This window comes from Eleginops maclovinus, chromosome 6 (genome assembly GCF_036324505.1).
Source record: "Eleginops maclovinus isolate JMC-PN-2008 ecotype Puerto Natales chromosome 6, JC_Emac_rtc_rv5, whole genome shotgun sequence".
Lineage (NCBI taxonomy): Eukaryota > Metazoa > Chordata > Actinopteri > Perciformes > Eleginopidae > Eleginops > Eleginops maclovinus.
The window spans coordinates 5,095,812-5,112,702 of NC_086354.1; the positions used below are offsets into that span (position 1 = coordinate 5,095,812).

The following is a 16,891-nucleotide window of genomic DNA, read 5'->3' on the forward strand; positions in this document are numbered from 1 at the left end:
TAAAGTTTTACACATTACAGTGTGTTAGTTTGATCTGTACAGAAACTGAGGAGTAAAAAACAATAGTAGAAAGTACATTTACTGCTGTACCTACGTAGAATTTTGACTTATAATAGGTAAAATTCTGCATTCTAATGTCTAAATTAACTCAACCTATGTTATGCTAAATTACCCCTGATTAAAAAAATCTGTAATTATATTAAAGGTCCCATTGTGTTATATTTGATAGCCTGTAACACAATGTATCAATCCCAATGGGCATGAGATGGCATTATACATTGACTTCTTATCCAGTTTTAAACTACATTTTTGTATTACACTTGGTTGTTTTAAACTCAATATTATAAGCCTATTAGGAATTTGAGGGATTGGATTTCTCGAAGGTTATAGTAAAAAGGAGGCTCATTAAAATTAACAACAGCATTAAACAGCATCTGAAAAACACTGACTTTAACCTGAAACTGCGTTAAACAGTGAGAATAATACCATAACATGGAATATAATATTCTGAAATACATAATTGCATGATAGTTTTAGTACTTTGAGTTTTAGATATTTTAATTTTGGTAGAATTTTGAATGCAGGACTATATGAAAATGATCACCAACCTTATTAAGAAATGGAATTAACCATTGCCAATACTGTTGGGGTTTTTCCAGGCTTGGTATTTAGCCATTAGTGTTGGAACATATGTCAAAGTATCAAAAACCCTGTTTTGATACTTTGTTCCTGAAAGACCCAGCTCTCTATTTCTTGGCCAACTCCATGCACTTACAGGCCCCGGCCAAGAAATAGTCTGGCACATAACCCCCCGGTAATAAGGCAAATGGTCATTTTTACACTCCTGCTTTTATACGAAAGTGTAAAAACGATTAGAGTCAGGCTGTTTTTACCCCTCTTTCCAGTCTTTGGGTAGGCCAGAGGCACTTTTCTAATGCAGTATCCTGTCCTTCAAATCCAACCGGGCACTGACACCCGTTAATCAATGCCCGGGGCTTTGGAAGCCATTTAATGGATCACACTCTACAGAGAGGGAGCCACAGTGCATGGGGAAGCCTCTGAGCACAAAGTGCACTGTCATGCTAATCATCAGTCCCTGCCACACTGGGGGCTTTTATGAGGAAAGTGCTGGGAGGTAAGAGCTAAATTAGAAGGCATTATTTACTTGTGTGTGCGCAAGGGTGTTCGTGTTGCAGCTTTTTTTTATTAAATGCGAACAATTCAATTGAGGGGAAAATTGAGTATTTCTTTAATGAGATTTTTTGCAGCTCCACATTTATATGTATATTAGTCCTGATAACTGTTGCTTTTAGTGGCAGCTGCTTGGCTGATATAATACTTGAAGACTAGGGTTAGGGATTATCTTTAACGAGATTACAATAATCTGGCTATAAGAAGAAGCTAAATTAATCCACTAATTTGGATTAAAAAGAAGAATGTCTCAGAACGGGTGGCTGCATTCTGAATTAAAGAATTACAGTAAAATCATGAGAGAACTGGGAAATTAACCACCAGCTTCAATTAAAGTCTGTGAATGGGGAAATGTAATTATGTCTTCATTGGGTTCTGTGTTAGATATGTGAGTGCAGTTTTTAAGTAAAGTACAACTGCAGTAGTAAATATTTTATGTGGAAAGTTCTGCAGAGGGTCCTTCTAAAATTCTGCTGCATATCATCAGTAATATGAATATGGATCAATACAATCTGCCACTTTGAAAGTATTTCAGCTACATAGTGAACCTTAACGATAGATGAACTCCAAAATCAAAGCTGATTCAAGTAAAAACGGCAGATAGAAAATATATTCAATGCACCGTATCACATGTTTAAGCATAACTGCAGCTATCTCCATTCCTCCATTTGCTGCCTTTGCACCATCACTCTGCTGTGCAGTATCTTAGAATATTCAATTAAAATACAGCCCATTTTTTACATGAAAAAGTATTGCTGAAAAGACTTTGATTTCCATTTGTGCTTGCGGTGCAGAGATGCAGAAATTCCTCCAGTGTAGAAGAGCCGGTCGTTTTTTTAGGAAAAAGCCTGATATTTTTGTGTCTCTCCTCACAGTTTGGGCTTAGTGCTGCATGCGCTTCACCATAAAGAGGGTAGTTTTCCATTGATGAGCCGGCGCAGGCAGCTTCAGCAACCGGCAGCAGTAGCAGCAGCAAATCACTACTCTGTTAAAAGGCCCTGATGCGTAGCAAACTCTCCTGCCAAGCATCCTCGCTCCAAATCTGCCTGCTTGCAGACCCCCCTGTAATTGGAGGCATTAAACTTGCTTTGGACAGGATGGCAAATGAGTGCTTTGAGCTTGGAAGAAGACTGACTGGTGCATTCAGAGGGACTACACGAGTACATGCAGCTAAATCTGACAAATCACTGCCAATCCAGCAGATCTGTGTATGAGTGGTGGAGGGGGGGGGGGGGGGGGCTTGCGTTTGATGTGTGTGCCTATGTGTCTTTTTTGTTTGGTTGCATGGTTGTGTACATCCAGTATAAGGCTCGCTGTTAAGCTCGCACTAATCACAGGGATCATTCTGGGGAAGTACGGATTTGACGTTAACCCGTGGATCGCCTGGTCACTGACTGGCAACCAGCAGCCGTGAAATAAAAACTGTCTGTCATCATGCCATCACTTCCTCCAGTTTCCCTCCACCAAGCACGCTCATTAAAAGCTCAGTGAGAGCCCGTCGCAGCTGATTTCTCATCACTTAATGGACTGTAATACAATAATGAGATATTTTTTCCTTTAGGTCCGATGCCATTTTGCATCATCTTTAAGAGGCAGCGGTAAAAAACATCCCGCTCTGTGAGATGGGGGTCTGCGAGGGGTGTTTTCTCTGGTGAGCAGTGAGCCGCAAAGCTGGATATGCTTCAAGTCTCTAATGGTAAACAGGATGCAAAATATCACTTTTGACATCGTGTCAGATCTCGGACGCGACGGTAAACACAGAGCGAGCATGGTTAAAGCAGGCTTCTCCTATGCCTCAGAGCTTCATTAAAACGTTGGTCTGTTTCGAAATGGAAAAATACAGCTTTTCACCGGAACACTTCCTCCTCAGCAGACTGGTACGCATTATATTCTCCAGCAAGGTCAAGCATTTTTATCTCTTGTCTCGCATCAACAGGAAGAGCAGAGATGCAACCGCGAAAGCAATTATCCAGTGCCTTGTGATATCTGTGATGTGGAAAACATGGACGGATTGTGGAATTTGATGGGCTAATAAAACAGTTAAACACGGACAATCATGAGTTCAACAAAATTAGGATGGATTTAAGGTTTGAAATTTTTGGTTTTATTTTCAGTTAGGCTACTCTGTTCTGCTCTCTGTGTCAGTGTTTGTCCAAGTGCGGGCTTTAGCTACTCCCCCCCACTCACACTTCACAGTCACGTTGGAGAGGCCCTGTCTGAGAGGGCTTAAACATCAATAAAACTGAGGAATTAGCTACAACCAAATTTAGAGCCAGGAGAACAACTAATCTGTAAGTATAGCCAACATACAATCGATGCCAGAATCCATTAGCCTTCACTCTGATTATGGTAAGCCTCCTAAGGCAAGAGCGATACTTCTGGGGTTCCGATGTAGCCAACAGGTGTCCAGCTCTCCATTTCTGTGCAATGCTAGCTTTTAAAGTTTGATCATTGACTTGAGGAATCACAAGAATAGCGTTATTCATAGGCATGTCGCAATTTCACAAGCTTGTTTCTAACTATTTCAAAGTCAAATAATTTTTCGAACAATAGCCAATGGGTAACAAGATTGCATTCCGGCCAACCAAAGCCTGCACAAAATTGATTGGTCGATATTACTCAGACTACAGAAATGTTCTTTTCCTAAAATCTTTTCCCATTGCTGGCAGAATGTGTTTGTAGCATATGAATGGATAGACCTGTAGGAATATGTACGATGAACACCTACAATCAAAACATCGGAAACATCAGATTGGATCAATTAATGTAAAGGTCCCCTATTATGCAAAATGCACTTTTAGCTGTCTTTTATACATAAATATGTGTCCCCGGTGTGTAAGGAGACTCATCTGATCCAGATTTGCTGCCGATATGGCAATATCGGAAATATGAGCTGGATTTACAGAGCTCCAAAGGGGCGTGGCCAGCAGCAGCTGGTTCTGTAGGACAGCCACAGAATCAGGATGAGGCATGCTACAATGGGTGATCTGTTTGGTATTTTGAGCAAAACACTTCACAGACATGTTTTGTATAGATATGGCCCTACAATATATTGTTCAAATATAACATAATAGGAGACCTTTAAATTGTATTGAAATCCCATTATGGACTGGCGCATATACAAGTTGCAGGATGCACAATATTTGTTTTCTGGCAAAATAAGAGTTGATATACCATTTTGAGTGAAGTATTGTGGAAGTTAAGCGATACCCCGGCCACAAATTCTAATTCTAGACTTTAGAACAGCTCCAAATCACACCATAATAATTTATATACTGTGTATTTTTCATTTTAATGAGAATAAAGCTGCAAAAATGATAAATCCATTCTATATCTAATTGCACAAAAATAATCACAATTTGTTATTTTTATAATCAAATGTAGCATATTTGCTTATTGATCTGTTATATATTTTTCACCATATAAGTACTAACATCCGAAAATGTCAAACAGAAGACACTTGGAGGAAAAGTTAGAGCAAATGGCCCTACATTTATCTCAGTCTGACTGCAGAGCTTTGACACTGATAAATGCCAAGCTTCGTGGGTCGCTCAGTAGAATGGCTCTCAGTGGCTCTGTGGCTGCATAAATTGCACATTTGGATCCGTGCGCTTGACAAGACCTTAGTGTCGCCCGGCCGTGTGTACATCCTGTGAGAGCAGCAGCCATGATTAGAGAACATGCAGAGAACACAACATCAGCACTCCTTCCGGTTTTGCAGCTGCTGTCTGAGCAGGGAGGCACAAACGGGTAAGTATGACTCCCCCCCTCCTGACAGAACAGCTCCCTTTCAGTCAATAAAAACAGAAGGTGACAGCTTCACTCATCTGCACTGGTACGGAAAGAGATCCGGTTTGTGTCCTGGCTGGCAGGATTAAAGCCAGACAACACTGACATTTGGTGTGAAGCCAGATTAACTTCGCCTCCTTGAAGCCTCTCCAGCAGCGATAGAGACTGAAGTCCCCCAGAATAGTCCTGTGGTCTCACTAATTGGCCCGGCCTATGATTAATCTCATATCTTAATGAGTCCACCCGAAGCCGCTGTGATATATCTGAGGAAGGAGCTAAAACACACTTGCTATTCCCTCTTTTCATCCCTCGGCCAGATGAGAGGAGACCCGGAACTCCAGCCTGGTGAACCCGCCGACAAATCAAAGAGAATACCAGAGGTCCGTTTAATAATTTATTTGCATATGATCATCGTAAAAATACTGAAAGAGAAATGCTTATTTTTCGTTCTAGTTTTCTGCCATTTTTTTTTCTTTTTACAATCTAATACACCTTTTAATTGCACAGGAAATAGTCTGCCCTAACAGACAAACATTTTCTTCTTTCGTTGTGACATATAGTTTCAGATATGTAATGACCATTTAGACTGCAGTTCCTCCATGTGTTTGCTCCTCGACAATAAACAAACAGGCATATAAAGGAGGGTCATAGAGAAGCCAGGATCAGGCCAGATGGTTGTAAATGCTGAGCTGACTGGTCTAATAGAAATATAGTATTATATACAGGCAGTTGATTTAGATAGGAACTGCGCTGACAGCTGGCACGCTGCAGAAAACACATGTCAGGAGAAATAAACCAATGAATGATTCTTTCTACATCGGTGTTTTAGGTCAGGTCAATATTAAGGTCACCAAGCTATCATCTGGCTGTCGACCTTTGTAATTCCCACTGATCTGCAACACATCGCCAAAGTAAAATGTACAACACGGCACGACCACAGGCGCTTTTCATTTAGAAGTATTCTGTCCAAGCAGAACATTTTCACTCATTCAGTCTGTCTGGTTGAAAAAAACAAGCATTGTAATAAAAAAGTTAAGCCCCGATGCTCGTAATAAGAAAAAACACACAAAAAAACTTTGCGATAATAACTTAGCATTCAAAACAATGCGTATATGAATCAAATGAGATTAGGAAAAACGCGGACGTTAAAGTCCGTACAGCAAAAATGCCACCAAAGCAAACGGTTAATGTGGAATTTGTTTGTACTTTTTCTCACGAAGAAGATTCCACTTTGGCATGCACATGAACGTGTCCCGCACAGTGTCAGTTACGTCCCTCGCCACGCAGAAGGACGGTGTGAAGACTTGGATGCTTTGTACAGATTTGTAAATCTCCCGTTACACGTGGAAGACAGTATTTAAGAGGAAGCAGATGAAACGTTTTTATCCTGAAATAAAAGAAAAGCAAAAAAACAGTAACAGGTTGGGTTTGAAAAAAGAAAAAGGTTGATTGGATTGAAGGTCTACAGATGTTGAGCTGTCTTAAAAGTTTGTTTCAAGCCAACATTTGTTTCTTCTTGGCACTGTTGTATCATCTGAATCGTGTGTGTGAGCTCTCCGCACTTCAGATGGGAGGGGGGGAAGGAAAGACTGATTCCCAACCAGCATAAAATCTCATGCAGACATGCAAACACAACCTGAGAGGGGGCAATAGGAAGTTTGGCTTTATGTCAACAAAGTGTCAAGTAATGAACACACACACTGCAATGGACAGTTCTCTTTAAACGGACGTTAGTTATCCAGTTGCGAAGACATCTCCAAAACGGTCCTCTTTCTCTCTCTCCTTCTTTTATCTTCTTTTTATTTTACATCAGGCTCCTCACGTCAGTGTTTCTAGGTAGTTTTCTGTTTTTTTTTTCTCGCAGCAGCTCACACTCGGATGGGGAGGGTTTGGCTCATCTGTTGCCGAACGATTTCCTGACTGCTCTCCGGACTCTTCCTGTTGTGTCCCGGCAGCGTCCCTCCAAGCCGCAGCAGGTCCCTGCCAACACACAGAGCAACAGGTTCACATCCACTTGAAACAAAAGATAAGGCTCATTATTACACCGCTAAGAGCCATCATTGAAGGTGGATAAAGGTCCCATCCATCTGAGCGGTGTATAGAACATAGCCAGCACCTTAGACCTCATAGTTATAAACAAAAAAAGAAAAATCGCCTGATCTACTGATGTAAAAAAAATAATTCCAAGTCAAATCTACCCAACTAATTTCCTCGTTTTAATAACAACGCAACATATTTCTTAGCTATCATGGGAAGTACGCTGCAGCCTCGATGCGTTCTTTGTTGCTCGGCCAGCGTCCTTGTTTTTAAGGATGTAGATACTCCACAGATACGAGGCATCTCATATCCTCTCCCTCCCTCTGTTATCTGCCCCAAAATCAGCCAGCAGCCAATGGCAGGTGAGCGGGACCGAGCGCTCACACGCACACGTGAAAACACGGGAGACGCTCTCTAAACCGTGATCCGACAACACAACCCTATCTCCCGCCTCCTCCTCCTCCGCCGTCTCCGCTGCATACAGATGAGGCCATAAATTAATCACTGGCATGTCATCTGCATACAGCGACACGTAGCATAACATCAACACACACACACACACACACACTATTCGCTCAGTATTGGGCGCGCCCTCCCCTGATGCATTAAAAAGCTCATTAGCAACCTAATTAAACACATTCCTCTCTTTTAGCTTCTCCTCAATCTCCCTTATTACTCACACTTCATCACCTTCTGCTTTTCCACATCAGCAGCTCTGGCTTCTGTCTGTCCTATCACCTACATTCCAGCATCCAGCCAAGTATACGGGGAATTAAACCGAGGTCAGCCATTACATTTCCACACACAATTAGCTTCGCTGAGCCCAAATGCTGGCAGAGGAATCACCCTGGGGCTCTGTGTTGGAGTGGGACTGAGAGCCAAGGAGCTGGCACAAGACCCTGATGCCGTATGTATGAATTCTGCCTTTGTGCCCGTCGGAAACAGGAAACTGAGGCATTGTCAGGGATGAGGAAGTGCGCTTGATTAAATATACATCACTACAGAGCTAAGGATCTACCAGCACTAATCATGCTGGATGCCAGGCTAACAAAATTCAGAACAAACACGTCGGTAAAAATTGGTTGGGGCGTTTGGAGCCTTTGCGCTAAAAACAAAAGTTGAAAAACAACTTGTCAATGTGGGCCTATCTATGAATAAGTCAACTTCACTTTCAAAGGAAGTTTCGGAGAAAAAGAGGCAGACGTCTGTCAGGCACATTCACTTCAAAGAAATCTCTCGAATTAACCAAAAGCATAAAATAAAACTAACCCAACAAGTACCAACCTTGATGTGCTTCTTTTTAGGACAGCCATATATTTATATATGTTTTCTTTAACTGTTACATCTCATTCCAAAAGCCCAGAGGCACCAGGAGGAGGCTTCACCGTGCACTTCACAGCTGCCAAATACAATATGGGTGACAATTTCACACAAAGTGAAAGAGAAAGAATTGCATCACCCCTTTCATGTGTTTGCACTATTCAGCTGTTGTTGTGGAAAAAACCTCAAAAGCAAAAAGTGCCTATATATGGAAATCCCAGCAGAAAAATGCATATATATATTCAATAACGGTAACAGCTGTCAAGTCAGCCCAGAGCAAAAATAAACTACAAGGAATACATTACTGACTTTATGATCAAAGTTCTAGCAAATGTGAACAATTCGCCAACATACTTCTGCATTTACTACACATCTTTGTTGCTGTTGTTAGCTGTGAAGTCTTTTGAAGTTGAGAGATAACTTTGCAGATCAACATCCATTTGGTACAACCCTTTACACCCACAGTGAGAGTAAATCCAGCAAGATTGCCTGAAAGGTTGCTAAATCTCACTGCCAAGATTGCAACGGTTATTTGCTTTGGTGTTCCTAACAAGAGCTAAAGATAAAACACATTTCCAAAAGGAAACACTTTCCATTGGCATTAAAACCTTTATCCATTCATTTCAATGAAACAAAACAGTTGGAGAACAATACTCAGTGCCTAACAATAAGCATGTGAGAAAGCTACTTCCTCAGTTCCTGCTTGTGGACTCACCCTGAGTAGGTGCTGGTCACCACCTTGAGGCTGGCGGCGTTGCGAAGCAGCTTGTCCAGGGTGCTGACGATGCGGGAAAACTTGGGCCTCAGGTTTCTTTCCTTCATCCAGCACTCGAGCATCAGCTGGTGCAGCACCATGGGGCAGTCCATGGGCGGGGGAAGCCGGTAGTCCTGCTCTACTGCTGTCATCACCTGAATTACAGGAAGTTATTTTTAATATTCCCTGTAGGGCGATGCTAAATGCTAACATGACCATGCTACTATGCGCTCATTAAAAAATGCTGATGTTTACTGGGTTGATCATCTTAATTTAGCTAGTTAGCATGCTAACAGATTAATGCAGATCATAAAAAAACATTTCAATTTTGACACCAAAAGATCAAGGGAGCTGCAGCTCTGGAACCTGATGATGGCCTTTATGAAAAATAAGGAATCATCTAAGGTATAACAATTTATCCCCGGACTACGGTCCTTGAATATCGCTAGCTAATCCTTCCAATAGCAGTCAATACAATTGACTTAAACTACTATATGTTGAAGTCAATCTTAATAGTCGCTGAAGGGAGGCTGCTAAATGCTAACATAACAATGCTAACACGCTCACAATAACAATGCTGATATTTACTGGGTGAATCATCTAAGTTTAACCAGTTAGCATGCTAACATTTGCTAATCGAAGCATAACATAAATATATAACCAAAATATATTAAATGTTTGACTCCACACCAAACACAAGGGAGCTGCAACACTGGAACCTGATGAAGGACCATAAGAACAATCACAGTTGAAACAGTTTATCCTGTGGCTTGGGAACCTGAATATTTATAGCTAATTCATCAAATATCTGACAAAATCTTTTACTTAAAACCATAAATGTCCACCTTATTATAGGCCCCTTAAGGGAAAGACAGAGGATCAGAAAAGTAATTACAATTTATCCTCCAGGATCACAAATATCAGAAAAATACTTAACAGCAATCTATCCATAACTATGAAGATATTTTATGAAGTGGGCGACTGAAATTGCCATCCATAGGCAACTAGCCTTTCTAAATATGTAAACATGTTTAAATTAACATAATATTTCAACTTTATATTGTCTATAGTGCAAAAAACATATTTTATAAAGGCGGAGTTTGGTGGCATCGCAAAGTAGCATGGGATTATGGGAGATTCAGTAAGCCTTTCCTGGTTCATTGCTTCCAGGTTTTTACCAGGAGCAAAAATATCCAAAGACATCTCCTTAACGCCAAACAAACAGACCCATAACACTAAATGAATCAGTTTATGATAAACATGACTGTTTTCCCAGGGGACACAGGGTGGAGCAGCTACATGCTAAAGGCTTACTTTTTGTCAGCTTGTTCATATGATAATTTAAGATCCAGTTGCTAATGATTAAATTCCTTCATCCGGTGGAAGGACATGGTTAAAAATAAAAGAACTGAAAAGTGAAAATGGGTAGGATTCAAGGAACTTTCATGTGTTGCTTTCACAAAATGATAACATTTGGCTCTGACTCATTTGTGTTAAGTTCTCTGTTTGGCCTTTGTTAGTGTGGTGGAAGAATGATCCCCAGTTACTGTATTCTGTCCCACATTAGACACTTTCTCAGCTCATGCTGTCACACTTTCCAATCTCTCTTCAGTATCTTTATAAAATTCTCAAGTGTTTTCAAAGTTCTCACTTCAAAACTGGCATGATTGATAGGAGAGACAATAAGTGGGGGATGAAAATGTTGGCGCATTGATTTGATTTCGCCTAGCAACAGCACTTCCCTCCATAAGCTCGGCATGGGTTTTAACTCACCACAACAATGAAAAAAAAATGCCATTTGGAAACAATAAAACATTTCTCCTGCACCCCTCTCCTCCTGCTGTTTGTCCTTTGATTCTTATGTCGTGCTTCTAGCCGGCGAGCACCTCTGTTTATACCTCGCGTTTGTTGACTCTGTTGCTTATTGAGCGACGACTGTGGCACAAAGGCTACTGGGAACAATAGAGGGCTTCTACTTTGATGCTTCCATTACTGCATGTGGGTTTTGTTATGAAAGTTATACATACATTACTGGCTTTTTTTTCCATTCAGGCTCCATTTTTTCGCTTTATTGCTATCAGCGTTACAACTCGCTTTTTTGAAGCACAATACAGAGTTATTCCTCCGAGAATAAAGTGGAGGTGTGCACATTGCTTCGCTTTGTTGAAGGAGGAGGAAGCAAGAGATTTCTTTTTCTTTCCTGCTGAAGTTACAATGTCTGTGCAGTGCAGATAGCCTACAGGTAAAACGGCCCGTTAAAAAAGCAGAAAAAAAGGATTTTCCCGAGTTTGCCTTTGTGTGAGGGAGGCTTTGCAGTATGGATTTGTAGAGGGTGGGCAGGCTAGGGCTGTAAATAAAGTGGTTTAAAAAATAGAACACAGACACACAGCTGCAGCAGCATCTGCAATTAGTAGATAAAGACAGTAAAGCGGGCCCAGGTCCAACCTGTACCGCTGGAAATTAAAATAAGCTCTCAGCCGGCACTTAACTTAAACATAAAACGCCCTGAATATTCATCAGAATATGTTCCAAATACAGTCTTTGGGGGTTGATTGACACTTGAGACCACATGGAAGCCTCAAAATGTTCAAGGATCCTCCCGATTGCCTCCAGGTATTTGACCCACTTTCTATAGATGTATGTTTGCACCATGAGATCGTCTGGCTGACTTACATCCTGGTTGCTCATGTCCCAGTATGGCCGCTCTCCATAGGACACCACCTCCCACATGACGATGCCGTAACTCCACACGTCACTGGCGGAGGTGAACTTCCTGAAGGCGATGGCCTCTGGCGCCGTCCACCGGATGGGAATCTTCCCTCCCTACACACACGCAAAGGGGGATGGTATCAACTACAGATTGTATAAAATATGGACAGAATTTTTAGAGCGAGTTTTCTTGACGTTGTTCCTTAATTATTTCTGTCCTTAATATAAAAAAAAAATACAATTCTGCCTGTAACATATGTGATAGGCATAGGCTAGCAGCTAAAAATCCTTTTAACTTAAAAAATGTAATTCTACATGTGGCATCAGAAACTCAATTTAAATTATTTTAAAGAAAAAAAACAAAGTAATCTAAGGGAAATTATGAAACAATTCCGCATCTTAAGAATCCAATTTATAGGCGTGGTGGCTTGGTTTAGAAACCAGCTAATTAAAAAAAGTCAATTGTAAACAAAACAGGTATTTTATAATACAATACTAGATTTTTACAAAACTGTCAGTGAGATTCTGTTCAAGCAAGTTTCTTAAAAAAACAAAAAAACAATAAAAAAATCTGATCAGGTTCTTTTGCGGATAAAAAAACCCCTTCCTCCATGAATTTATTTCCCCCACCTCGTACGGCATACTTTAAACAACACACACATACAGAACCTTATGCAAATTTCACGGCGTTGCATGCTAACGCAAATATTGGCACACATGAACAGTCACACATGCATCCATCATGCACATGTGAAACAAGTAGATGAGATTAACAAGCTGAATTAAACACACACAGAGTACAAACACATCACACTCACCAGGGAGCTCGTGTAAGTGGGGTCAGCGGAAGTGTCGTCCAGGAAGCGGGACAGCCCGAAATCGGACACCTTGCAGACCAAGTTGCTGTTGACCAGGATGTTCCGGGCGGCGAGATCTCGGTGCACGTAGTTCATGTCCGACAGGTACTTCATCCCCGCGGCGATGCCACGCAGCATCCCGACCAGCTGTGTCATGGTGAAGCGCCCGTCGTTCAGCTGCAGAAACACAGCAGGAGTTAGAGAGAACAGGGGGTTATTGAACGAGGAGGGAAGAAAAATGGGGATGTGTTGCAAGAGGAGGCTAGGAAGGCGCACGGGAGATAAGGATGAGGCACCAGAGAGCCGATCAGTCACCGAGGCCACATAAACATGACATCTGTCATAACGCTTTACGGCTGCTCCTGACACTCTCTGACAGTTGACCTTTTCACGCATGCTGTCCAATTAGCTGATTAATTAGACTCTTTAGTGTCCTGCTAAACCCATGAAGGCTTTATATCGACACACGGAAAACAAAAAGGGAGCTGCAGAGCTGGAATGAAAACCAGACAACAGCGGGGGGGTTATGCCTCCACTCTGCAACAAACCAGGTACAGGCGGTGCACGGATGTGAGCGCGGAGCTTTGTTCGCATTTTTCACGCTTGCGAACATTAAAGGGAAATCGTCCCGTCGACGGAATTAGAATGGCATGTCGCTCAGAGCTTTTTCTCGTTTTTAAAGTGCCTGATTTTGCAGGATTTTCGTGCCCTTTTATGTTAACATTTGAGAAGCATGAAACAAATGTGAGATTAGGGGCTTTCAGGGTTTCATTTACGATTCTCCACGTGTGCAAAGCGTGACACAGTGGTATAAACTCCACATCGTAATGAATCAGAACTCCAGCGCTTCGGAGGCCTCACGGGAAGCCTGATGTGTGTGGATTGAAACCAATCAATCGAATGTCAATACACAATCAGCTGATGTAAAAAAAGATGGATTGGGCGAGGGCTGAAACTGCTATCATGTTCTGATAATAAACGTTTTTTTCTTTAAATCAATCCCTTCTTTGACTGCACAGAGCGCAGAACACAAGACGTGACATGACAAAAGCATAAACATTCAGCTTTATAGTCGGCACGGTCCAATGAAGTCTGACAGCAAATAGGCCGGAATGGATGGAAGTGTAAACAGACATGATTCATAGCAGACCTTCAAAGCCGCGTACGTGTGTGTGTGTGTGTGTGTGTTTGTGAGAGAGTGTGCATGTGTGTAAAGCTTCTACATGTGCATATGTCGTGTCGACGGTAGTGTGTCCATGTCTCTGGGGAACTGCAGTACAGAGTGTGTGTCACACATGGACAATTTCTGTGCTTGTGTGTGTGTGTGAGTTAACTCTATACAGTCTTCTTGGGAGCAGAACTGGAGCTGGTCTGAGTCACAGGCAGTGTGAAAGTGCCGGGAGCGGGGGTGAGGACAGCACAGGCCGCGGACTCTTTGTGTTATTTGTGGGACAGCTGACTGAGAGGAGTGGGTGAGAAGGAGGAAGAGGTTCAGGCTGGACTCTCAGAAGTAATTTTTTAATGACTTCTCATAAACAGGACGATTGATAACCGACTGTTTGGGAAGATATGAGTTAGATTCACTGAAAATGAAATGAACGGTTAGAGCGAATGCAAATTTGCAACAAAAAAAAAAAGTATCAAAAACAAAATGAACAGATTACCAATTGTTACACAGATCAAGCATGTTTGATTTAATGTCGCTGTAAGTTTTTAGGCTCTTTTTCACAAAAACAAAGTCTAGAGAGTTTCAATTGCTTTGATACATTATTTAAAGGCATAGTTAGTAGCTTTTTTGGTTGCATCTTGCTACACCATATTAAAAGTTGGCCCCTCCACCATAGCTCAACAATGGTTGTGGGATTGCCAGTTGGTGAGAGCCAAGGATTGTACATTAAAAAAAATGCCTTTTAGCATTTCTATTCTGGCAGAATGAATAAATGATCTCTGTCCCTTTTCCCATAAGCTAAACCAAAAACCCGACCAGTATTCCCGTTTTAAAGTAAGCTTTATATTTTTTAAGTATTTCTTGATGCTATGCCTGTCAGGTCGTAGCTTCCTCATGAACAAATGCTTAGAATCTCTCTGGCACCAGAGAGGTACACATTTATTTTAATTGACTAAATGTTTTGGGTCTGTATCCATTGTTTATATGCACAAACCAAAATGTGTCACTAGCTTTAAACTTTAAGTAGCAGTGAAGTAGCAATAGTTAGCTTTGAAGCTCTAAATCTTTGTTTGTATTTTAACATACTTAACCAAGTTGGACTGCATTTTGTTCAGGCGAGTTATGTTATTAAATAGGTTTTTTTACTAGCTGAAATGTCTATGTTGTATAAAGTATTTACCAAAATTCATTCAAATGATCACTGTTATATAATAACCTAAGCCATATATTTTGTAAATGTAACTATTTAACTGATTGATTGATCTGCCAATTCTTTTTTTTTTGTAAAATCAATCCAACATTGGTCTAAAAATGTCAGAAAATAGTGAACATTCTCAATCCAAGATCCATGGATATGTCTTGAAATGCCTTTTTTCAGCCCAAAACCCAAAGGTATTCACCGGTATATGTTATAAAACAAAACAAAAAAGCACAAGATCTTTATATTCAATATATTTTGTTGTATTTTAAGACATTTTGCATGAAATTACTCGAGCGATTAAGTGCTAAAAAATACTTGTCTAGTCAATTAGTCAATTAATTGTTGCCACTCTAATTAGTATAAAAAATATCAATCAATATACCAAGCGCTGGTCTTGTTTTGTATTTTGGCATTATGTTTTTTTGTGTCCAGACAGCAGACAATGTCAAGGCTGATAAAAATCATCGATACAAACAGTAGCCGTATATCATTTAAATATAAACTGCTTTTCAGGACCAGCAGTGTGGCAATCGATGGACCAGCAGCATTAAGTATCCTCACACAGCCTAACTGTTACAGTAAGTAGACTTCTTCACACTGCAGCCACGCGGAAAAACACATTTTATTAAACGTAAATGATACGTAATAGCCCCCACGCAGCTTTAAATGTACTGTGTGACACCTCATTTCTCATCCTGCCGTTGTTCAGCACTTTGTGTAGGTGGATGGTCTGAATTGAAATCTCTGATCAGTAATGTGTTCTGTAGTTGAACAAAGAATCTAATACACTGAAGAGAAACTTATCCAAAGGTCTGCCGTGTGGCGGGTCTCCACCAGGAGTTTGTGCATTTGAGCGCCTGTCAGCATCACTCAGTCACGTCAAGCAAAGACACCATGCTTGTCTCCAGGCGGTATATTGCACATTTAATCTCTATCAGTCAGCAAGTAAACGCCTCGGGGTGTTTAAAAAGAGAGTAAAACATTGTGATAACGCAGAGGTGTCGTGAGTGACTTTCTTTGTGTGTGTGCTCCTCTCCGCTTTGATACAAACACAAAGCAATGTTCTCTTTTGGAGGTATTGCCGAGCTTACCCTGAGGAAGGAGTCGAGCGCTCCGTTCTCCATGAACTCCGTGATGATGAGGACGGGGCAGCTCCGCGTCAGGACGCCTTCCAGCCGGATCACGTTGGGGTGGTCGAACTGGCCCATGATAGAGGCCTCGCCTAGAAAATCCCGCCTCTGCCGCTCGGTGTAGCCGGCTTTCAGCGTTTTGATCGCCACCACCATCTCCCTGCGGCCGGCCTGCTTTAGACGCCCGCGGCACACCTCGCCAAATTCACCTGGGTTTGAGAGAACAAGGTGGGGGGAGGGGGAAGGGGAGGGAGGGGGTGAAGGTGATGGAGGGGGAGAGGGGTTGAGTGATCAGAGGAAAGGTTGACGGAAAGAGGAGGTTTGGGAGGAAAAGTGCGGGGAGAGGGAACGTTACTGGTCGGATTCGGATTGAAGGAGCTGATTTTGAAAGAGTTGAGGGTCGGCTTCAACTGCGGGAGAGGATTAGAAAAGTGAAGAGGAGAGGCCGGGGGATCTGGGGTCAAAGATGTTTGGGAGAGAGGGAGTGGCCCATATCGAGTGAGAGTGAAACCTAGGAGCGGTAGAAGGAGACAGGGGACGGGCAAGGAACTTGGGGGTTTTGCGATTGGTGTCTTTGAGTGTTTATAAGGGGAGAGAAAAAGAGAAAGAAAGAAAGGGAGGAAGATTGAACAAGCAGGAGCAGACTGTCATTTGAGGTGAAGTTAGGACACAACATGCCGCTGGAGAGAAAGAAAAAAACACACAGACTAGAGGGGGAAGAGCTTCAGAGGGGAC

General features: G+C 41.7%; 1 protein-coding gene across 1 annotated transcript in view; it reads right to left on the reverse strand.

Moving 5' to 3' along the window:
- Positions 1 to 5,060: 5,060 nt before the first annotated feature.
- ephb3a (eph receptor B3a) overlaps positions 5,061 to 16,891 on the reverse strand; it is a 38,893-nt gene continuing 27,062 nt past the window's right edge. The window contains exons 11-15 of the mRNA XM_063886564.1: positions 16,118 to 16,365; positions 12,619 to 12,834; positions 11,765 to 11,914; positions 9,053 to 9,246; positions 5,061 to 6,960 (exon numbers count right to left, since the gene is read on the reverse strand). Of these exons, the coding sequence (XP_063742634.1) occupies positions 6,849 to 6,960; positions 9,053 to 9,246; positions 11,765 to 11,914; positions 12,619 to 12,834; positions 16,118 to 16,365 (920 nt within the window). The 3' untranslated portion in view covers positions 5,061 to 6,848. The remainder of the gene's footprint in view (positions 6,961 to 9,052; positions 9,247 to 11,764; positions 11,915 to 12,618; positions 12,835 to 16,117; positions 16,366 to 16,891) is intronic.